Below are 25,256 nucleotides of genomic sequence, written 5' to 3' on the forward strand. Positions count from 1 at the left end.
TAAAACCTAAAACGGGTCGGTGCCGACCCTAACACAAGAGGAAGGTTAATTCAAATGTATTCAAATGGGCGACAGAACATTCATTCAGCATCCAGAGTGAAGGTTTCTCTAAAACTACAGTATGTATCTTTTAAACTATTTTCAGGCAATTACTGTTCTCGTTGAATTGCATCGTATCATGGTGAACAGAGAGTGTGCAATTTTTAAACCTTTGGCTTGCTGAGAGATGGAGTTGCCCTTTTTGTTCGGCATTGTGGCTCCTTTTGCCTTTCATATTTCTAGTTCAAGAGAGACTTGCCATGCAGTCAATGGATATGTGGATTGGAATTTTGAAGTGGGATTTAAATGAACCAAAAAGATTGCCAATTAAGGATGAGCTCTTTATCATTTATTTGCCCTTGGGGTTTTATTCCTCAATTGCTATCACCTTATAAAAGCATCCTTTTAGCGCAAAGAATAGAAGCCCATTTTCGTGACCTCCTCTAATGCATTTCCATCCATCTCCACTGCCTCGAAAAAAGTTTTCACCTCTCCACAAATTAATTGCCATCATGGGCCGAGTATAAAGAAAATATCTACACGTTAATTATCCAAATATGTTGGCAACCCATCTGCAGACAGCCATTGAAATTACTAAATTGTGTTTTCTCCTTTTCGTCTTTCATTTTGGACACATTGTTAGTCAAAAGGCTTCAAAAATGTGCAGATGGGTAATCCTTGTGTCTGCAAGGAGCAGCCTGGTTCAAGGTGAATGTTTCATGCCCCTAAGCCCTTCTGTTTCTCTCCATTGTGCTGTTTAGGTTACATATCCTGATGGGATGTTCACTGTACTCCAATAGGGACTTTCCTTGCACACATGCAGACACGCGCACGCACACTGCACTACATGCAACTATACTAAAACCTACTCACAGCAAAGCTTGGCCTTCACTGTGTAATGACTGTTGTCATTATTAATGTAATTACTGCCATTTGTAGCAAAGAAAATGCATTCCTGCTCACCATAGAGGAACCAACAGTTATGCGGACATTTTAACCTCAAACTTCAAAGAGCTATGTGCCACAAGAAGAAATCCTTAACCTCTGCAGTTTTACGAGGAAAAATAGTTGAGAATCCCCTCGTGGTGGTTAAAATACATTCACGTCCCGTTTTAAAGCTTTGCCATCACTTGTTATCTTTCATGAAAAAATGATTTATCATCTTGACAGCCTTGGTCCAAAATTCCTTCAAGAAATTGATGACATTTAATCTCAATTTGATTACAACATTTTGTTGGATACCTAGTTTCATTAATGGGCAACTATGATTAAGCATTCACCTGTTCTCAAATTGAGTCGGACGTAGTAAAAATACCTGCTCTCTGCTCCAAAAAACGAAACCTATTGATGCAGTGGGTTTGGAGATAACGACCCATTAACTGTTCCATCCTCTGTACAAAATGTCTCCTGTCTGTTTACGGTGCAACACTCACTCAAAAATTGTGTTTATCTTCAATAAAAGAAATGAGTGGAGATTCAGAGAAACAAGGTCTCAACTAAGTGCTGCAATTCTTCTCCTTTTTTCAAGCAGGTTGGCTTTTGAAAAAAAAAATCTCTAATCGGGGTAAAGAAAATCATCCTTCCATGTCAAAGGTTTAATGGATTTCTTCACTTCTCCCTGCAAATGGCTATTTTTCAATGGTGCTTTGAAATGTTACAGAATTGTGTCCTCTATAGCTTGAGTATAGATTTCACTACAGTAAACCTAACTTGTCAAAAATCTCAGCAGATCATTACCAAAAGCCTACATCTTAAAGTTCTCGAAGGCAACCTCAATGCTGCATTGAAGTAGTCTACAGTGCTGTAGAGAAAGCAGAGTTAAAGTGTGCTTGTGGTGTATGCCCACATGCTATTCAGTTCCCCTGTCATGCAGGTTCTCAAGGTAAAGTGGCTGAACAGCCAGACCTCGCTGAACCTCGCAGTACAGTTATATTTCCTGCTACTTATATCTGTCACTTGTATCTCTTTGAAGAACATGTGTATGTTGAGATTGCCGTCTGCAGAGTGTCTTAAGAAAAGAATAATGTGCCAGATTAACAACAATTCATCATTTTGTCCTCCTGGTAAAGAAAATCCTGAATAGAGTCTGCCACCGGGATCTTACATACAGTATGTTTTTTTTTCAGCAAGAAACATTTGTAATAAAATGGCCTTGAGGCATCCTGCTTCTAATTCAACATGTTTTGTCCATGCAGTACCATTCAAATCCGTGTCATATTCTTCCTTCCCTACTTCACTATCTGCCTACCGCTGAAGGTAACAGTCGAATTCCTTGCAAAGCTTTTCAATCTTCGCTCCAAAGCTGCTCTGTGCAGCCGGAGTGATGGCAAGGACGAGCTCGCCCATCATGCAATGATCTGTCCTTGACTCGTGCCCGTTGCCCGTTTTATTGTTTCAAAAGGTCTTGAAAGACCAAAGCAACCTAAGTGTTGCTCTCTGCATTTTCTCGAGATCTCTCTCTCTCTTTCAAATTCACTTTGGAATCAGTTCGGTTGTGCAGATTGACACATAGCTGGCAGCCTTGAGACACTGTTCTACTTTTTAGAGGTGCTCTTCACTGGGTTTTATTCACCACATGATTTGGTTCTCCACCCTTTTCAAAGAACGGAGAAAGCGCTTCACATTTGAAGTCGTCATAACTGTGATTTGATCCAGCTCCTCTTTTTTTCCACCTCGGACGATGGCTATTGTCCACAGTGGTGGAATTGATCTTGTTAGGTCCTTCTTGCTTACTGATATGCACCAACATAATGCTCCTTTTTTATATCTATTGAATTGGAAAGCAGCCCAACAGTATCTGGCCCATGCTTTACAATTTGTTCACAGTAAATCACAGCTCTGATGTGTGAGGGAGAAGTCCTGCTTCTTCATTTGCCCTCACGTCTGTGGCAGCACACAAGCTGCCTTTTCCGACGATACCTGACTCATATATAGTTAAGTGAAATTTTGGATGGTGTCAATTCTCCTTTATCAATTGAAGCTCACAGCTTTTAAAGCGTCTGACCTTGACTAGGGCGTTTTCTTTGTACCCACATGCCACAGGGGCTAAAATGCTATCAGAATGTGTCCACTAAGTACTGTGTTGTTTGGCCATTGGCCTCCGAAACAGGGTTTACAAACAGCTATATGGCTCTCCAAGGCCAAGCACTGCCTTGTACCAGATGCTTAGCACTGCAGAAGAGATATTCATGCCCAAAGTTATTCATGTCAAGTAATGTCCACAAAACCCTTCCATGCAACCCATAAATCTAATATTTCTGAAGAACATACCAGACAGAGTGCTCTAAAAGAACTTTTTTTTTTCTCACTCAGCTAACACTTTGAGAGGGTTCATACTATGTGTTCCCTCCCTTCTCTTCCTCTCCAGTAGGTAACACAACAGGGCAAAAATGTTGAGACCAATCGCCCTGTACACTCCAGAGCTCCTCCAATTCACAATGCACCGTTGTCATTTAAGAATATGGTAATATTCCCCGGTGTGCAGAATTGAGCACTTTGTTGGAAAACAACCCATCTCCTCTACTTTGCTTCACATCTCTTGAAGGGCTAAAAACACCCATTCACTCACCTTAACACTAAGGGCTTGGTGAGCAAATGCTAAACCTCTCTAAGTGCATGTATTTGTGAAGAAAAATTGCTTAGCCTTCTCCATTGATAGGACCGGCTATCATCATGTATGAGTCTCGACCAACACAAGTGAACCCTCAGGTTTAATCAAACTTTTTTTTCCCTCTCTCTTTTAAAGTGTATCTTCCATGAAAATCAACCCAGTCTCTGTGGTATTTGTGTGTCGAGAAGCTCTCCCTCTCCTCGTTCTCCTCGAGTGGTCGATACATTAAAACTTGAACTGATTGATTTCAGAATGCCGTGCCATCAGTGTCCTCACGCAGCCGTTAACTACATCTGAAGTATCTTAGTCATCAAGCTTTAGGCCAGGGATTGATAATAGCTTGACCGGCAGGGCCTATCTTACCCATCCTTTTTCAGGAGACCTTGTATTTAGCACCCAGAGCACTTGTGGCAAATCTCAAACAGCACAAGGGTGTTCACAGAGCGGCTGAGTGGAAAGCTTTTTCTCATTCGTCTGCACCTCATGAATAAATTCCAACTCTAACTAACTACTTTGCCTTAATGTGGAATTTCAAACGAGGTATGAGACCAATTTATTTATTTGTATTCTTTGCATCTTAGCGATACTCTTGAACACAGCGATGGCAGCGAGGATAATCTCTGTCTTTCATCAGCAAAGTGGCCCTGCACAAAACCCATCAGTAATGGATTCACTATTGATTGACGGTCGCTCCTGCTCTACTAGGCAACACCATTATTATCGCGCGTAGATTCCAGACTGCCCACAATAAAATTATTGTCTTGATTTAAGGTATCCACCCACACAAAGGTGTCATAATAGCACAACTGGTGTTTACTTATATTGCTTTCTTCCTCAACAATTACTGTCATCATTTTTACACCGACCAGATATTGCCAACCTTTGATACAAGAGAGGGTGGGAAATGTTGCCGGTGTCCGTGCAACATGTGTAAATGAATAGTGCAGAAGAGAATCAAGACATTGTTATGAAAACGGACATTTAATAAAATAAACACTAAGTTATTTTGTGTTTTAGTTGTGTTTGTAGAAATTGTGATGTGCCGACTGTCGACAAAACCATGTTCCCTATACTTAAAAATGTTGCCTCATATTTTGTGTCATGGTGTCACACAGTGGATATTGTATTTACTCATACGACCTTATATATTACTTATATATTTAAGTATTACTATTTGCTGATTTTGTCTTATAGAAATGTTGAATTCAGATGATCCAGTGTTAGTTACTAACATATTGGCGCATATAGTTTTTAGGCGGGTTTTTTTTTTCATTCTACCCGATTTCACATTATGTGTAAGTGTATTACATGGTCATAGTATCCATCCAGCAGATGAGTAAAATACTTTTTACATGTGTGTGTGTGTGTGTGTGTGTGTGCGTCTTTAAGGCAGATCGATATAAATATAAAGATGCATGCCTTATTTGTGGTTTATATTACCATTATTATAATTATTGGTGTTTCTTTGCACCTAAAGTCCTCGTGAGCGGAGACTCCGGAATTTATTATCTGACTGACATTTTCTGTTGCGGCCTAAGCACACACAGTTGCGGGTGTTTCCAGTGTCGACACATGTGGATCTATGTGGCTAACATTATGTGTTAGTAGTCTGCCTCGTGGGAGATGCCCGGGTCTCCAATCGTTGTGAATTGCTGTGACCTTGGTTATCAATCATTGCATCAGGGTATCTAATGTAAACGCAACCGTGGCGTGGATAACATGCCACATCTGCTCTTTGGACGGGGCTGCTTCTTGGTTACCAAGCGATTTATTAGAGAGCCCTGTGTGAGGAATAATAGGTCGCAGTAAAAAATATCAACCGGCAGCTCTTCCATAGGCGTATACAATTATCTCCTAAACAGGCTGTTGTAACATTATCACTCACCTACATTATACAGCAGATACTTTCGTGTCCCTAAAAACATCCCAAAGAGAGAAAACTAGCTGCGCCGGGTTAAAAGCACCGTCTGCAGGGAGCTGTGTTTGCGCTCAAGACCAATTTATTACCGATGAACATATGGCCAATATTTTTTCTCACGTCATAGCAAGGGGAAGACAAACACCATGCAATGTTAGCCAGTCAGCAAGAGCAGAGCCACTTGGCCAGCTATGCAAACGCTCTTGGACAATATGAGAAGAGAAGCACTTGCTTTCTGGGTATATAAACCACATCAGGCTTATCTCTGCACGCACTCCTGACTCCCATTTGGAGATATTTCATTAACTCTGCGCGCTGTCTTAACGCTGGCAACACATTCAGGCCCCCTCCAGTCTAGGTAAGCGCACTGGATGCTCCACTCCGTTTGCATACAGTATTTATTTTCTGTTCTTACAGCCTAATAGAGGCTGCTTACTTTCTTTTGCTGCTATTTTATGCGCATCAGTACGCATCTTGGTCATTGAGTGTAGACAATCCTGATCGTTTGGACTGTGTTTCATGCTTTTTCAGAGTGCGGGTCTGTGCGTTTTTTTTAGCCGAGTGTAGTTGGTGATCATTACGCACTCACGTGGTGGACAATATCGTTGAGACTGCACATGTGAACGTGGCCTGCACCCTCATGTCCGAGCTCAATCAGGAGAATTGTTTGGAAAAGAATAATTGTAAACTATGTTTAACCAAAAAAAATCAGATATGAGAAGATTCACTTGGCTTCTCCAACAGCCAACCAAAAAACAAACAATAGATAATACACAGCTTCCATAAATGGTGCGCTCACGAGGTTACACCAGCATACCTGATTTACTGAGGAACATCTGTGTATCTTAATGTAGGGTGGACATGGATGGGTGTGTTTGCCTGCATGGGAAGTATCAAATGTACGTTATATTACTTACATCATAACGTGTCTGATTCCACTGCATAGCCTATGCTCGTATTGGCTAAAATAAGTTGTCTAATTGGGTGCACACAATAAGCACCCCCTGTTGTTTCCCAAATGTGCCGGTAGAGACCGCTAGAGCTCTACAGATGTCAACAGCTGTTAATGTTATTACTGCACTCACACACAGACTGCCTAACAAGGAGGACAAGTTGTCTGTACTTGTGTCAGTAGATCAGGTTCTCCTGGAGAGGATGATTTATTAATTTGTTTATTTATTCACACAAATGTCCCACACAATACAACAAATAACAGTTGTCCCCTTTTTAATTCGTCTGAAAAAGTCGAGCCATTTCTCCCTCCTTCCTGTCAATGTCAGTGCTATACTGAAATGGGAAGTGATTACAAAATAATAAACCCCTTTTTAGCAATTCGTCTTACACAGAAAAAGATTACGGCGAATGGCACGGCGTGGCATGAAATTCACCGTTACAAATAAACTGGTGGTTTAACAAATGAAGGCATCTCCTCGGGCCATGGGCGCACTGCTATAATCTCGCCGTGACATGTTTAATCATTAGAGGAAAGGAGACGAATAAAGACTTTTGCCCGGGAGGGAAAGGTGGCTGAATTTTTGTAAGAAGAAAAAAATAACCAAACGGGTTCCAAAATGATTTCTAGCCTGAAGCCAAGTCTCCTCGGGCCATGGCTTAGCCCCCATAATAAATAAACCGGACCCGCGTTACCTGCATATCATATATAGGCTTTTAATCATAGAGGGAGAAAATCGGTGTTGTCACTCCGTACATTTATCATGGGCACCCTGAGGCAGAAGGTGTTACCTTTATCAAAGACTAACTCCCTGCCTGAGGCACCCAAACACGCTGAAATTCAGCGATTAAAAGGAGGGAATGATCAACGTTATTATGGGTTCTCCTGCGGCATTCTTATTTGTGCATTCAATCGAAAGATTTATTTAATCAAGAATATAAAAAGCTCTTTCTTCACTTATTTGGGAACAATCGTGGGCATGAATTTTTAGGAGGGAATTATAATTAATCAGACGGGGCCCGTTTTTTGGGGTTCATCCGAAAAATTAATTGTTTTTGGATGAGTCCATTCTGCTGTACGTTTGATTACAAAGCTGGGATCAGGGAAAAATGTAACAAGCTTTAATAATGAGCCAGTCAGCTCTGTTGCTTATAATATTAAAATGGGAGCACTGGCGAAACTGGTGATAGCATAATTATAGCAGCAATGAGCACATAAAAAGGTTAGTATTGCGCATGCTATTCACATACAGTTTTACGCACGAAGTCAGATGATACATTCTATTATAATGTATGTTTTTGGAGTCAGATCTGAAGATTTAGTGTCAGCTGAACTTAAATAAGCGGGTGATGGGAAGCCCTGCGCCCTGCGCCCCGTATTGTCCTTTAAATCCTGATGCATCTGCAGCTCAGAGGCCCTTCTTTACTCCATCTTCTGTCTGGTTTAACACCCCCAACATACACACACACAATTCGCAGCAGACACACAGTCGGATTGAGGATGATTTACCCACGGAGGGAAAAGCAGTGGAAATATATTTGCAACAATGTTTCAACTCTTAAGTTTGTTAAAAACGGGATAGTTCATTTTTATGACCTAATAATTACAACAACAGCACCAATAAAAGTGGTAGTGACAATGAAAATATAATGGAAAACTGAACTACATCTATAATGACAATAACAATAATAGTGTTTGCAATATTAATATTGTTAATAAGAATTACTATTATAATAATGATACAATCTCCATCCTGTAAAAAAAGAAGAGGCTCAAAATCTGGCATTTATTTTTACACTAAATTAATTTGGAATAATTGTACGTAATTGCAGCCTGAACACCTCCTGAGCAGATTTACAGGACTGTAAACATGTTCCGGTGTCCGGTTAACTCGTCCCGCTCTGCACAAAACTGGCCAGTGTCAGAGTGAAAAGGCAAGCGGCCTGTTTGAACTACCTGTGAAAGTAAACAGGTAAACACAGAGCGATAGGCTCTCCAAGTGGAGTACGTCCACTTAGCCTGTGCACATTTACCTCTTCTTGCCGAAACCCTCGGCTCAATTGATCAAATAGTGCATCCCCAGCAACTGGCCACAGTCTGCAGCCCAGTGCGCTCCCATGCGCCGTCACCAAACCTACTGTGACTTCCCCCTTGTCACTGTGCCACACGCAGCCACAGCGAAGCAGAATGGCTCGGGTGATAAGCCCGCATGCTCTAACACACCCTGATTTAGCTCCACACACTTTTGAGGCGCTAAATAAGTCTCAGTGAAATAATGTCCTGCGTGGGCCAAGTGAGTTTCCTGATGAGATGTGGATGGAGGCTACAGCCCGGGCCAATCCTCCGTGGTGCGTAAAGCTCTCCGTGTGTCTGCTGCGGGCTGGATGTCCCCCACACAAGTCGGATTTAGCTGAGCAGCATTACTTGGTGGATCAGGTCAGTAACCTCTCTCTCCCGTATAGAGGCTCAGGCGCTGCTCCAGTTTGTCCACATACCGTTCAGCTCAATGGAGCCTTTGTGGGATGTTGAGACTTGTGATTAATTCTGCCAGTCTGGTGAAATATTTACCTCAGGGCCTGCATGTCAGGTGCACTACTATGAGGACCAAAAGCCTTAGAAAGAATATTAATTATATAAAGCCAGTAATAGTGATTGTGCATACAATTTCAATTTAGTTTTATCAATTTAATACTATTAGTTTATTAATGATAGTGGGAAAACCATAATAATAATACAAATAGTCATAATAATCATCACAATCATATATATAATAACAACCATATAATAATAATAATATTACAATTTATTTTAATAAGTGCTACAATCAATTAATTCAATCTGATTTTAACAATCTGTGGAACTAAAAGACATATTTCCTGATGTTCCATCAAGAAGGCGAAATACTATGCATGTGTGCGCGCGTGTGTGTGTGTGTGTGTGTGTGTGTGTGTGTGTGTGTGTGTGTGTGTGCGCGCGCTGAGATGAAGGACTTTCCTTAATATTGTGGAGCGATCCAGGAATTGAATGAAGAGATAGTCCATTGAAAGCAGTTGAATGCCATGACAACTAGGAACAACCTCAGATTTATTCCAAACAGTTAGGAAGCATTGTGCACGGGGCGTCAATCATCTATTATTTCGCCCCTGAAATAAATGCAAAAACTGCGGCCGGACAAAAGCTTCCAACAGGAGCCGGACATTTGTCTACATTTCCCCCATTGTCTGCAGCTTAGCAATCGGTTTGTATTTGTGTTTGCCCGGGTCCGACCACCCAGGATGCGCAGAGGACTTGCTAAAAAACGTGAAACATTGTCACCCACATCACATACTGGATAGGAGGCAGAGGGAGGAGAACGAAAGGGAAAGTCTTGAAGGGGAGGAAAATAAAGTAAGCAACAATGGTACTCGGATTTCCACAGAAAGAGCAAGATTGAGCACTTTAGAGGGGGCTCCACACACGCAGAAAACAAATATTAGGATGCGCTGCCATGATGAAACTGAGGAGATTTATTGAGGAAAAGACAATATTATTTTTGTAATAGTATGATTGCATGATACAGTATGCATTAATATGTATACAGAGGCTAAACTAAGAAAACACTGTTTAAGGCCTATTGTATTTTTTCTAATTATAAGCCTGCAGTTTTCTGCTATTAGACACAGTTTAATATAATAATAACAATATGAATTATTATTATTATTATATGTTATTATTATTGATGTTATACATAGTACTGGTATTTGTTATTGTTGGCTCTAGTCCTCATTATCAGCATCACATTTGGATAGGCCTACTGTCTTAAATACCTGCTTAGCGTTTTCAAACAAACAGAGTCCTGCTTCAGTTTCAACACAGCCTCTTGTCCTTAAGCCCTGGCAAAAATATTGACACAAAAGGTTTACATAAATTACCCCCGAATATTTGAACAATAGCCGCTCTTCCTTGTGGTTCCCATCCCTGAAAAATAAATAAATGAAAAAATAACCCAAAATGTATTTTTTTTAATACATGACGGTTTTTGTGAAGAAAGTAAAAGGCTTCAGTGAGAGCAATTTGTTAAAACGGGCTTTTTAAGTATTGTGAGCATAAAGCTACTTTGAGGTTCTTTGTATGTAAATAGGGTGTAAAAAAGGCCCTCCCCGTCTTTGTAATTAATTGACACGTTATACCACTCATCATGCTCTGAAGCACCAATGGTAGAGGCTCGGATCTCCCCAAAACCCACAATTTCACATCTGCAAACACTGTCTTCATCCACTTGACTCCTAAGACCCGCCCACACGTGGCCAACCTTTCGCGTGTTTTAATGCTTTTTCACTGCAGGTTCATGTGTTGAGACCAACCTTATATGGACTGATCGGACAAGGTAATGGCTTATTTCACTCTAGCACCCAGCAGTAGCACAGTATCCATGAGCCACACATAGCACTTCAGCCACTTTGGCATTCTTCCTGGACTTACACTGAATCCACTGCTACTTGCTCAGGCAATGGTTATCCACAGTGGCTGCTCTGACTGTACTTCAGCGTAGAGCGACTCTTACTCATCCTATTTTTTCCTGAAACGTCGCCTCTTCTTCTTTTTTTTTTCTTTCTTTCTAAACAGCGGATTGTCCGAAAAGCTGGTGCAGCAACTTTTCCCTGCATATTTCCCCCCCCACCAGAATATGTCGTTGACCAACACAAAGACGGGCTTTTCTGTAAAGGACATTTTGGACCTTCCTGACACAAATGACGAAGACGGATCTATCACCGGAGCGGAGGACGACACGGAGGGATCGGAGACCACGTCCACGAGAAAAAACACTGGAGTTTTGGTGCAAAGTCCTCTAGAAAACGTTCAAAATCTGCCTTTAAAGAACCCCTTTTATGACAGTAGTGACAATCCTTACACACGATGGCTTGCTACTACGGACAGTATTCAGTATTCATGTAAGTAGAGTCTAAGAATGCTTGCTGATCTTGTTGATAATGACTTCTGTGATATTTCCAAGCTATGCGGTTACATTAAGACATAATTGATGGCATGCAGCCTCCTATTCCCCCCTAACGACGCCCTTGGGTGGCGTGCAGCATTCATCTTTTATGCACCGTGCACTGCTGCGCTCGTCTTGAGGCGTTTACGGGCTCAACAAATGCATGCAGTGTTTAGGCTCAACGCAGCTTGTGTTGTAAGAATTTGATCGATAAAACACCGTGGAAGAAAACAAACAAACAAGGGGGCTGTAAGTTATTCCGAGTATAAGCACGGTGTGAAATATAAGACGTGCATTCTGTGGGGATTTACGAGCAGACAATGCCACCTTTTAATGCTTCACTGACTCGCTCTCCTTGTGGAGATCTGGGCTGAAGAATCATTTTTTTGTGTGCTTTCCACTTCAAAATTACACCAAAGACTTGAAATTGGCCAAAATACCCCAGCGTTTTGTTATTCAGCCGCGTTTATGTCTTAAGAAGCGTTGCATATCTCTTTGTAATCCTATTTTGACAAGTGCTCGATCACTAACCGGTTATTGTTCGTATTACGCAGCAGCACCATTAATTTGCATCCCAAGTTTTGATTGATTGATTATTGTGCTTTTGATGAAAAATGTCCCCTGGAAACTTTAAGACATAACATTTTGACAGTGTTTCTCCCGTTTCTTGCCGCAGTGCACGGTCTATCCGCCAGCTCTCAGGACTCGGCCAAGTCCCCGGAGCCGTCCGCGGACGACGAATCGCCGGACAACGACAAGGAAACTTCCAGCAGCGGCGGCAGCGACTCCGGCAAGAAGCGGAAAAGGAGGGTGTTGTTTTCCAAGGCGCAGACCTACGAGCTGGAGCGCCGCTTCAGGCAGCAGAGGTACCTGTCCGCCCCGGAGAGGGAGCACCTGGCCAGCCTGATCCGCCTCACCCCGACCCAAGTGAAGATCTGGTTCCAGAACCACCGGTATAAGATGAAGAGAGCCCGGGCCGAGAAAGGTATGGAAGTGACCCATCTCCCTTCTCCCAGGCGGGTGGCCGTGCCTGTCTTAGTCAGGGATGGAAAGCCTTGTCACACTCTTAAAGCTCAGGACTTGGCGGCCACTTTTCAGGCCGGGATCCCCTTCTCGGCTTATAGTGCCCAGTCACTCCAACACATGCAGTATAACGCGCAGTACAGCGCCGCGGCGCCACAGTTCCCAGCACATCACTTGGTGCAAACGCAACAGTGGACTTGGTGAGAGAAATTATAGAGACTTGGCTTGGAGGCACGATAGGGAGTTCCACCACAAAGCAAAGAAAAAAAATAAAACACAAAAAACAAAAAGACTTTTCATTTTTGCAGCTTGACTCATATATATACTACCATTTTTATTCGGGGCTCATGTGTGCGCCGTGTTTACATGTTTTCGTTAAGAGAACTGGGTCCGAACCTCTCCCTTATAGATTTTATTAAGAATGTCAATGCTCTTCTTGTGAATTTTTTTGTAAAGTATGTTGTGTGTTGGTTGTAGAGATGTTTTCCTCTTTTTTTTTTCTTTTGTCCCTTCGTGTTATTATCAGCACGTACGAACCACTTTATAATTATAGAAATTTTAATTTCTTGCTTCTTTTATGGACCGAAAAAATATTTATGGCCATGAATAAACACTGGCAACTTTGCAGCTATTTTCCTTTTGTTTTTATTTCCTGTAAATATTTTGTGGCATATGTTTGCAAGCTCGAAGGCTTTCGGGAGCGCAAAGCTGAAGATCGGCCTCTATATTTTAGGCTACACATTTCAAAAACAACGAGGGTGTGTTTTTTTTTTTGGCAAAACGTTATGACTGCCGTGTCACATCACATATGTAAATAACGGTGTAGCCGCGCGGAGATGGCTAAATATCCCACTTTTTTTATAAGGACTTTAAAATAAAATGCTGTGTTTCTCAAATGAGGGTTTGGTTTATACAAGTGTCCTAATCGATGTGATCATCTCTGAAAAGACATCGCTGTAGACATCACAATGGAAGGCGAGGTGCTAAACACTATATTGTGGCGCAGAAAGGAGCTTGACTCTGGGAATAAATCTCCAGCGCACTTCAGTCTTCTCCTTTTAGGCACATTTAATCCGGAGAATATTTTTCTCTGAATCCGAACACCTCACTAATAAAGAGCCTAAAGTCACTTGTGAAATGGGACCGAAATCCACTCACTTAATATAAGAGGGCTTCTCCACATAAGAAGCTTTTGAGTCAAAAGCTCTCCTTTTTGTCAGCATCCCCAACCACTCCCGGCCTTGGGTGCAAAGTGGTAGACTGTGTGTGTGTGGGGGGGGGGAATCGTTTAATGCAATAAATGTTGTGTTATCTTGTTAAGCGCTAAACTGCAAATAGAGCAGGAATAATCAATGAGTCACCAGTCTTCTTTGTTTAACCGCGGCCAACGGTCAACTAAAATACGCACGGCTCAGAGGGGCTTTAACCGCCTAATAAAGCGAGTTTTTCATACGATCATAGAGCAGGTTAGCAACGATATTCCACATTAAACTCCACGTTGCTCTGTTAGCCACCATACTCTTTAAAGTGGAACCAAAACGAGCACAAATGGCTCACCAGTGATCCGTGTAGCGCACTGCGGATTATCAGACTCCAGTCAATATCTTGGGTAAATATGATAACCTGGTAGAAAAATCTATGCATCATGTTTGTCCCGGGACGAACAAAAAAAAAAAAACCTCCCTCAACAGATGTTAGAGTCGCCCCTATCATCACTGAACAAACAGCCAAATTGGGCAGATTTGCTAATTATTTACAGAATTGAGTCTCAAGGGGCTACTGCTTTTGTGGGCGACACAGACTCAATTTGTCCCCGACAGAAAGGTTTTGTGTTTCACCACTGGTTGAGCCTGTAGGTCAAATAAATCAGCTGTTTGCTTGTGGGGTTTTTTGGGGTTCCTGCTACATTTTGTGGGTGGACATGAAATACATAGCGTTGCTTCGAGCGTGCCAATTTTATGCCACAGTTATTGTGAAGTGTGAGGGGAAATGAGCTATGAGACGGGAATTATGAAGTGAATTGCAAAAGGTTTTGATAAAGGATTGTGTCTTTTTTTTGATTATAGGGAACTTTAGCTGATATCCAGGCTTCTTTAAAATAAAACTTAACACACTAGTCTTAAAACCGACATTTAAACCCCCCACGAGTAAAAGAAAAATGCAGACCTTTGTGTGGCTCCTTGCCCTCAAGACTTTGCCCCTGTGCTGAGGCGGTTTTGTGACTCTATCATTGCATAATACAGTACACGACACAACACCGAGACAAAAGCCCAGGCCTGGTTTTGCAGGATGTCAGAGGCGTGCATGTTAACGAGCAGCAGCAGTGGGGCTGCTGCAGACTGTGCAGATAGAGAGACTGACAGAGTTTCTTGGTGCTGTTCAGAGTCAGGGAGATGTATCCTTGGGCTTTTTGTCCTGCCTGTCACTTGGTGCCATTGTGATCTTTTGCTGCACACGTTGTATCCCATATGGGCAGCTGGGCTCGGACAAGGAGAAAAGGGTCTCTCACAAACCCCAAATTGTCTCAAGCTTTCAAATAAAGCATTGTTGTCTCTCAAAGAAAAACGAATTAAAAATTCGTGCTATATCTATTCTGGTCAAAAAAAAAAGAAGAAGCCCCATTCACAGATAACAGGGAGTCCTTCTTCCTTGATAGAGCTATGCCAACAACAGCCTTCTCATTTCTCTTTCCCCTCTCTCCCCCGTCCTCCAGAGTGAAAGGCTGCTTATTGTCTGTGCTAAAAAGTCGCTCCTCTTAGCGGAAAAAAAAACTATTTTAACACCAGACAGTGTTCTTCCTTATTTGCTATGAGTCCCGCTGGTATGCGTAGGCCTGTTTCTAAAATAGACTCCTGGAAATATATTTCACACAATTTGCCCCCATAAGATTCCGTTTTTTTTTATGCCGGCTTGAGATGTAAAACTGAGCTGCTGTGGACATTCTGCACCAATTAAAAGTCGCGCATCCTTGGATTTTACTCTAAATTGTGTATATCATAACAAGAAGCGTTTCGTGGTAACAATTGCAGAAATACGCAAATGCTAAGATTGATCAATGTAAGAAGTAAAGGCTGAAACTTCCATTTGCATTCTGACTTTAATGATCTGGAAGTGATGCTGCAGAATCCAGATGTTTTTTTTCCAGGGGAACACAACCCATTGGCAGGTGTTTAGTGGACTAATGCGCCAAGATTTACTTCCGTTAGAAAGATTAGAAATTAAATTGTGAAAATAGCCCCTATATATCTTAATATCATATTGTATTGTGCCTTTCTATTTTGAGATTTGTTTCTGTATTTTATTATCCATTTTATATATTTTTTTAGCAAGCCACTAAATCTAAAGCCTGTTCGTCACCAAATATATTTAAACAGATATTTAGTTAAACCCCCACAACAATATTGCACCCAGCGACTCTTTATGTTGTACCCCAAACCGAAGAAAAAGAATAATAATTTAAAAAAAAACACCAGCCGTGTAAGAGCCTTCATGATGCATTTTTACGGCGAACAATATTCTCCTTGCAGCCGTATTTTTTTTTTTTGTCATTAACGCACCAGAAAATTACACCACCCCTCTACCAGCTCAGCAACAGGGTCAGATTTATCGGAAATTGCTTTTGGCTGCTTGAAGGGATAAAGCAGGCGACGTTAAAACAAGCATCTTGGCGTGCAGCATAGTTCAACCTGCGTGGATAACACTATTATATACCTTGGAATACAATACTTGAGGAAATATGCACTTGGGACACCATGGATCTTCGTCATCCTGCCCATTTGAACCTCGACATGAATCACTTTTCTATCATGCACATCGCCAAATAAACGAGGATTTCAAAGCTGTAATAAGCGGTGCTTTTCATTTAAAGGAAGCTATCTGGGTTTTATTGCCTTAAAGGAGATCCAGATTAGATTCGCCACAGTGCCGATATTAAAGAGAGAGGGAGTGATGGAGGGGGCCGGGGAGGCAGGGGGAGGAGGCGTTGCGCCAAGCTGCCACAAGATGGAAGCAGAGGTCTTTAGTTGGCGTCATGCAGCGTTTACCTGCACATGTCTGACAGTCCAACTGCTTCTCATTCCCGCACAAAAGTACACTAAGACTGCTGAAATCAACGTGTTTTTTTCTTCTTCTTCTTCTTCTTCTTCTTCTTCTTGTTAATGAACAGACGTCCCGGCAAACTTCACTGTGTTTTTAAGTGCGTGATTGTGGTTTATTACATTGTTATTGATCTTAAGAGCGCAATCATATCGCTCTCGAAAACAGACTAGACTCAACTTAAACAGTCCACAGGCAATGAGCACTATTTCCATCTCAAACTTAAAGACATAGAGAGAGAAAGAGAGAGAGAGAAAGAGAAAGGGAGAGGGAGAGGGAGAGAGTGAGTGAGGGAGAGTGGCTGGGTTGTACCACAGTGTGGCGCAATAGGATAGGGGGACAAATGGACAAATATGGTGCAGATTAATTCACTTCACTGAAAGTGAACAATAGAGCAGAAGTGAGTTTATCTGTGTCCTTCACAACAAAGAAGACTTTGATTCAAATATCCCCAGAAACATATAAAACACTACATTCTCATCACAGTTATTAGTTTGTTACATTTTTTTTATTTAAAGGCATTATATCTAACAACATGTGACAACAAATATCCTCTTATAGCACCTAGTAACACAATGAAACAGAAGATCAGTGGTGTCTGATGACCGAATATTTCTAATCATATCTAGCATCCACTCACTTCTATTATTCACATGCCTATCACGTCCTGCACGTTAGGTAGACTTACTTCCCAGGCTGCAAAGTGCCTGAGCACCATCGTCTCCTCATGCGGAGAAGAAGTTTATGCAAAGCACTGCAAAATGGTTCAAATGACAAAATAAAAGGCTCCCATCTTCATGCACCTGCTCAGTTCAGCATCAGTGAGCTTGCACCTGTAGGGGGCCTCATTGGGTTAGAAAGAGGCACCAGCAGGGGGTGGAGGGATGCTGGACTTGATTGAAGGAGGAGGGAGAAAGGAGGGGAAGAAATGTGTAAATCTGCAAGAGTTTTTGGTCACTTTGATGAGGCCGGTGATGTAGAAAAAAAATAATACACAGGAAAGGAACAAACAGCTTCCAACTAATCTGCACATCAAAATTATATCCAGATATTAATATTTCAAAATCTCCTCCTGGAATTCTTCTGTTTAATGTTTTTTTTTTTGCGGGAATACAGATACGGACATCTCAAATTCTCAATAAGATATCTTCAAGAGTTAAGGAGTTATTAGAGCGCACAGTGCTGTGTGAACCAGAGAGAATCCACACAGCCAGTCCACAAGTTGACTCAGTGGGACAAAGCGTCTGCAGAGCATTGTTCCGATCAGCCTCCCGTCTGCGTGAGGAAAACCCGATGAGCTGAGAGCTGACTAGCACACACCAGTTTCTGCGGGTTAAACAAGGAAGACACAGAAGAGCTGCAGCTTGATGACAGTTTTCTGTGGAGCTTAAGGAAAGAGACAAAGACCGTCCCTGAGCATCTCCATCTTCTGTCATGCTGTGTTTATCTAAAACATGAATACAAATCAGATTCTCTGTTATTGGAAAGCAGAAACTAGTCATTTGTACGGCTAATACAGAAAAAAAACTAAAATGCCGACAACATTCCGCAACAAGTCAGTTGATTTAAATAATCTGCATTGCATTTTTTTCAAATGTATTCACAATTTGTAGATGGCTTATTTATTAATTTCTGGAATAATTAACCCCTCTGTCTGCCCACAATTTGCGCCCTTGTCTGTCGGGATCCTATACAAAACATTCTCGATGTTCATTTGGCAGTAACGTTTGAATTTAATTGACAGGGACAATACACAAGTAAAGAAGAAGAAGACACAAGTTAATGGGTGCAAATTAAAAGGGAAGAATTTACTGGTAAACCTCTGATCATAAAAGTATCATACCTCATATTCTACATCTGTATGACATGCATCATTTAAAGCATTTGCAGGTATCCAGTAAATAAATATCCTAACATCTGCAACTCACTCTGAGGTGGCATCCTTTTGCTACAGAGTTGTTCTTTCCTGTGCAGTTAAAACACAGCTGAGAGACAATACAGAACTCATTTGCTTAAGTTTTCATGTCTCCATGTAAGATCATTTTCACAAACTTCAAGTGTAAGTAGATGTAGAAGATTGTTGGCTCATTTCCTGTTTCCTATCAGACTGAAACTGAGGTGAAGCTAAGGCTGAGTAACTCGCTCCATAGTGACATTATTCTGAATACTAAGATTCTATTAGTAAAATTCAACAGTCAGTGAAAGTGTCTCACGTGGAACAAAAAAACATTTCCATTCTCGCATCTTTGGACAAGACAAAACACGCAACAGTGTTTTTTTGCTGTGGGAGACGCTGATAGTGCACTTCTTTAAATTGTGCCAGCTGCAGGTCTGAGTTTAAAGCACTGCAGATGAACAGCAGCCGGTTTAGAGCCGTCTCCGTGAAAAAGCAGTGAGTGTCAAGGTTCTTGACTTTGCTGAATGTTGAGATTAGGAAAACAGCAGAGTCTGCAGAGTACACAGGGAGACTGCCACGATCTGATCAGGTAGAGTGCTCAGACAGAGCAGGCTTTTTTTCTTCTTCTTCCAGGGTACCGTTCTCTACCTGTCTGCTAGTATTCCACCACTGCAGCCATGTAAAAAAAATATCATGGTGGATGAAATAAAAGACTACAGAAAATCACTCTGGCTTTTTATTTTGGTCACTTTGTTCTGCGGAGTGGGTTTATAACGTATAGAAGGGTCACAAATTTTACATTTAAACGTTAATGATGTACTGCACGTATCACTAGGAAACCCCTTTCATAGGTTCATTAAACATCTAAGGTGTATAAGATCTCAGCAGGTGTATTCAGTGTACATCATTCACTAATATTCCAACAGCGGATACTCTTAACTATCTCCATGGGAGTCAATGACAAAGCAATGTGACAGTCAGTGTAAAAAAAAAAGAGGTTGTTGAGAGCTATTAACAACTAAATGTGTCTCAAGCAGGACTGTTTCACTCAGCGTCCTCCTGCTCTCACTGGTGTGCAAACTGGTACATTACGGGGGCATGTATATAAAAACGTGCATACATCGCTATTGGAGCTGCTTTGATGTGCAAGACAAAAAGTTGGTGACCATTAAATAGTTTTATGCCACGGCCCAGCAAAGTTAGTTTCGGTGCTGCAGTCTTGGAACAACTATTTCTTCAAAAAGTACCAGTTGAGCTGCTCTCATGCTGCCATATTAATATGTTATAGATCTAAAGGGATGTTAATACCTTCCTGAAACAAGAGTTTAGTTGCAGTGTCTGCATTATACTCCTCATGTTATGGTTGGCTAACACACTGGCTCACTGACAGTGCTGCTCATACAAAGAACTGAATTTGACACAAGGTGACTTTGAGTGAATATGAAAAACATAATGATTATAATAACAGACCCCATGAGGTGTTCATTACGTTTGTAAAGGACTGAAACTGTCACTGACAACACTCAATGCTTATTGTTTACTGGATCAATATCGTATTTTTAGTAGATCTGCTCATTCACCTGCTTCTGTTCAAGTCGATGCTTGTGGTATTTTAGATTCTAATGACATTGTGCAGAAAATCTAAGCAACAAACCTTCCATCCCAATTGATGTGGTCGATCAGAGATATGAATATCATTGTTCTAAATGTAAACGTTTCGCCAGTCATTTAACACATTTGTGCTGCTCAAAGAATAAGACTAGATTACATATGACGCACATGTCATGAGCTGAATTGCAATTCTAAAACTTCACAATTTGATGATACAGATAATGTGGTTAGTTTAAAATGAATGGACTTTTGCTATTTCTTGCAGGTGAATTTATACCAACAAATGCATGATAATTCATACTCGGAGGCAACTCGTCTCAAAGTGCTCTGCCTCTTGCATCTGTGAGCTCTTCTATTAAAAGTTCTGCTGCTGTGTTATGATATGCAAATTGCCTTACGGTCTTATTTCCCTTTGTCTTCTCTTTCTCAATGTTCCATCTTAGGACTTGAATTGTCTTGTATAAAACCCACAGTCCGCTGCAGTCAGATGGGCTGGATGGGGGACAGCGCCAACAATCAGGTTCCCAGAGTTGAGTGTTTATGCCTTTCACTTAATGGATTGTCTCACCTTCTTCAGAGGATGAACATGCGGTGCTTGAGATGCCAGCACTGCAAATGGATCCTGGGGCTTTGAGCCTCATAACAACCAGCCATCATCTGTTTCAGACATGCTTCAATCAGCATGCGTGGTGATCAAAGAGCAACAATGTGGCAGCAATGCGTTTTACCAATTCAAGTTGCCTAATTAACTTCCTGTCTAAAGAGGATGTAAAATATGTGTAGCAAGTTGTGCCCATCATGTCTTTGTGCACTTGTGCCCTGTGGTGAATTTATAATGTGTTTCGGAGCTAACTTCACTGAATGGAAAAAAAAGAATAATAACAAATAAGAGCTTCTCTGTGACATATCTGTTCTGTGGACTCGCTTTGCTGAATAGGAGCAGTATTTCGATATGACTGAGCGATGCACCGTCTGACTTTTGTTGTATTATGTATCACATTCAGTCTTTATGCTCTTTGTGATGCGTGAGATGGAAGCAATAACCTTCAATTTATTTGTCTTCTGCAGTCACAGATAGAGTTCGTCGTCCATGTTTTTCATCCACACAAAGGCGATGTGCGGCACAAAAAACAAACTTCCTGTCAGCCCGTTGTCCTCAAATCGACTCATGAGAAATACAATCAATATCCCAACAACACCACCACTGATGCCTGTGCATCCTTGTTATACACTGTCTGATCAGCTGACCAACACAGAGAAGAAACTCAGCTGACATTAGAATTGGTAGTATCAAATTCATGACTGCCATCGCCTGAGTACACCTGAGCAAGGCACACAACCCTGGGCCCCATTTGACCTCTGGGCTCAGTTCTTCTGTCCGTCGCCCCAGTTAAAAAATCCCACAAGTATTTTTCATTGTTGCCCAGATTGTGCAGTTTATTCTTAACTGCCAGGTCTTCCACTGCTACCATTGTCATATATTCATTTTTAAACCTTACATTTTTACTCTTGCAAACAATGTCAATACATGATTGTTTATTTTCTATATTAACATCACGTATTTCTTTGTACTGTGCTTTTTGTATTTCTACAATGTATTTATTATCATTTTGAATGATGTAAATGAATTTTTAACTTTCCTGTACAGCACGATGTTCAAAGTTTGCTGCTTTAAAATGTACAAATTGACTCGACGATGTTCAATAAAATAAATGCCACCGTACAATAATTGTATCGTTTTTTTCATCACAACTTCATGAAGTATTTATTACAAATGCTGAATAAAACATATTTAGATTCAACATTATGTAATTCAAATAACATAATTTTGGGTGTATTTATACACAAATACGCACACACACACACACACACGCACACACACACACACATATTTATATATATATTCTGTATAATAAACTGTATATTTCCACAGGTACTGCACTTCCTAATTTTATGAGACTTCAACGGGAAATGCTGCACTCCTGCACTTACTTGGAATAAGATATAACATACAAAACACACGATGCATTGCTGTAGTTCAAACCACACAGCAGTATGTAGAATAAGCCTGCAGCATTCAAACCAGCTCACATACTTACTCATTAATACACTCTGAAATTTTATTCAGAATGAATTCCCTTACCTGTGACCGTAAATCCCCCCCCCCCCCCCCCCCCCCATAAATGTATTCCTTATGTAGTATATGAAGTAATTTAACATTGTGGTATTACTTCCTCTACACAAGTGTTTAAATCACCACTATAATTACTGTAAACGGTGGGTTTTGTAGCGTTGAGTTGTGTGCCTTCCATCAGCTGGTTCCTTATGATAACTCATTATTTATTCATTTGATTTACCTGAGATGCACAAACATCAAAAACAAACGAGTCAAGTTTAATACTTCAAATCAGTACACGTGTGATGCCAGGGTGAAGAATATAGTTCCAGAGAAAGTAGCATAGATACCTTTATAATGTAAGTTATTTACTTTAGGAAATGAAGAATAGTGGTTCGTGAAGCAGTTGGATTGAATACATTACATATAAGTACACAATCCCCAATGTCAAACCTGTTCTGTAAATAAAGAAGGCATACTACTGGGAAAGCGCAGTTATTTCAGGACTTTTATTTTGAAGCACACAAAAGAACTGGGCCAGCCATCTCACAGAAGTACATCTGTGAGCAGTTCAAATCCCCGGATGAGCTGGGAGCACCTGGGAATGAAATACTCATGGTTAGAGGAGTCCCCTCCCTCTCCAGATGCCACTGAGTTGCTCTTGAGCAAGGCACTTCACCCTCCACTGCTTAATGTCCAGCAGCAGGGCACTGGGCCTTTACTGTGTGTGTTACCTCTCCACTGTACGGCTGTGAACCAGATCGCTGCTGAGACACTGCAGCCATGTCCAGACAACCTAACATGAATGAATAATGTTACAAAAAATAGTTTAAAAAGTGAATTGACAACCTTATTTATCAACCTTACAGTGATTGCTATATTACACACTAGAAAAGGTGTGTAAATTAGAACCTTATGAATATTGTATATATCAAAGGATAGGTTCACAACTTTTCAAGGCTGTCTTAAAACAGTAGTCAGGTTATTAAAAATGGTTTTGCTTGCTGTGATCATTCCTCCTGTTCATACTGGCCACTCTCCTAATGCGCTTTCTATAGAAGTGATGGGGGACAACATCAAAAGACCTCTTGTTGTGAAGAAAAAAGGGTATTCCACAATGTATCTAAAGCTTATAATATGCAGAGTACATCATTTTCACACTTGTTGTTTATTCCTTGATTATCTGGATCATGTATAAACTGTATGTGGAACACAGTCGCTCGATGTGCGTTTTGTTGAAGTTCAAGAAAAAAGTGTGTCGATCAGTATTGTCATGAATGATGATAGGTGGAATATTTGGTTTGTTTAAACAGACTCTTTGCGTTATCAGTGTCGTTGTTGGGTTGTTCTAGCAGCGACTCCTGCTTTCAGGTAAAAGGACGGCCATTACTGATGTTTACAATGGCAGTGACAGCGAGCCAGCAAGCCCAATAGCAGGACCCTGAAACTGAAGCAGCTAAATGGAACTCAGCCATCCATTCATTTTATTAGTGGCCCCTGTGCGTTTCCTATTGTGACACTTGGGACTTGTTTAGTAGTGTAAAGCATGAAAAACACAAAAGGAACTTCTTTTTCTTTTAAATAACTTGCTATGTGTCCTTTAAATGTGCTTGGACATTGCTGCAAAATAGCATTCACTGCAAACATCAATAAATCAACTACAAGCTGTGAGAGGTGAGCGGTGGCAGGCGGCTGAAGGGTGTTTTGTGCGTTTTCCCTTTGACTGAGCAGCAGTCGTCCGAGTGGAGGAATCTTTTTCTGGCTCCTGCACACATGGCTGGACGGAGGAGAGAGGAGGAACAGTCTGCAGCGTTTTAGCACACAATTTCACGATGGTTTCAGAGAAGAGGCCAGCCAAGCATTTCAAGTGGCGGTGCAGCGAGAGGGCAGCATTGTGGAGAAGAGTAGGTAGTGTAATGATCAGGTAGACAAGATGACATCAAGCGTCCTCAGGGATGGCCAGGCACAGAGAGCTGACATCCTTCCTGAGAGAAAGAACCACTGGAACACGACGAGACAAAACCAACAAACAGGAGAGCCATTAGCCCCAGGCCGGCTTGTTATTACTGTACAGCCGCAGAAAGTCAGACAAAGGGATTTAAACGGAAATGATGGAACATGTCGCCCTGTGTTGGATTTCATTGTAAGCTTTTGCATTTCTCAGCAATATTCAGCAACAACAGAACAAACTCATTAGGAATATTGTGTTTTTTTTTACACACCTTTGGCTGACAATGATGGACGCTAACGTTTACATTTCAAATGCACTTCCTTCAACTCCCAACAATCTCAGGTTGTGTAGAAGTGCATAAGCCATGTCATAAAATACCTTCTAATGCAATGCAAATATTGAGAATTTGTCAAAACTGAATAGAATTTGTGTGCTTCTAAAAGAAATGTATTTATTAATACTTTTTTTACAACATGATAATAAATATGCTAGTAGAGTTCAAACTGTATGATAATTCTTGTATTTTGACAATATTTTATGGTCTTATATTGAGACATGAAAATACCGGCCTTAAACAATAAATCAGGAACTTGTACACAATGATCATGAAGTAGGCAGTGAAGAAATGTCATGTCAAGATGTTGACTAAAATTAATAACAAGTTAGACAATTTACTCAACACTAACATCAACATCAAATGTGGGCTTTTAAAAACTAAATCATGTGATTTACTTCCCATTTTATTCTGCCCTTGCTTTTACAAGTTGAGGATCTATTTGATTGAAATCTGCACCAGGTGTTATCCGACTGTCATTTACAGACGTGTGAGCTCATAGTCTGTTGTGTTAAGGGACTCAAAAAGAAAAATAGATGGTTGGAAGCATACAATGTCACCTTACAGACATTCATTTTAAAACACCTTTCGCCCTGATGCATTGTTATAATTGTATAAACGGTAATATACATGGTTTTCTTTTTTTTTTCAATAAAAAGATAAGATGCACATGACAAATTCAAGAAGCAGCTTCACAACTAATTTGTGTGAAATTACATTTCACAAAGTCACCTT

The 25,256-nt window shown here is 40.9% G+C and overlaps 1 protein-coding gene across 2 annotated transcripts; it reads left to right on the forward strand.

The window, feature by feature from the left end:
- Positions 1-706: 706 nt before the first annotated feature.
- On the forward strand, positions 707-12,721 carry nkx2.2a (NK2 homeobox 2a; the record flags this gene model as incomplete). 2 transcript variants are annotated; one of them, XM_079175008.1, is made up of 3 exons in its annotated part: positions 707-747; positions 11,125-11,450; positions 12,147-12,721. In XM_079175008.1, the coding sequence occupies 3 exons, from the start codon at positions 707-709 to the stop codon at positions 12,719-12,721; spliced, it is 942 nt and encodes a 313-aa protein (XP_079031134.1). The 2 variants fall into 2 exon arrangements, with proteins under 2 accessions (XP_079031134.1, XP_079031135.1); XM_079175009.1 differs by lacking the exon at positions 707-747 and having other exon boundaries at positions 11,186-11,450; positions 12,171-12,721.
- Positions 12,722-25,256: the final 12,535 nt, after the last annotated feature.

This window comes from Pholis gunnellus (assembly GCF_910591455.1).
Source record: "Pholis gunnellus genome assembly, chromosome: 15".
NCBI lineage: Eukaryota > Metazoa > Chordata > Actinopteri > Perciformes > Pholidae > Pholis > Pholis gunnellus.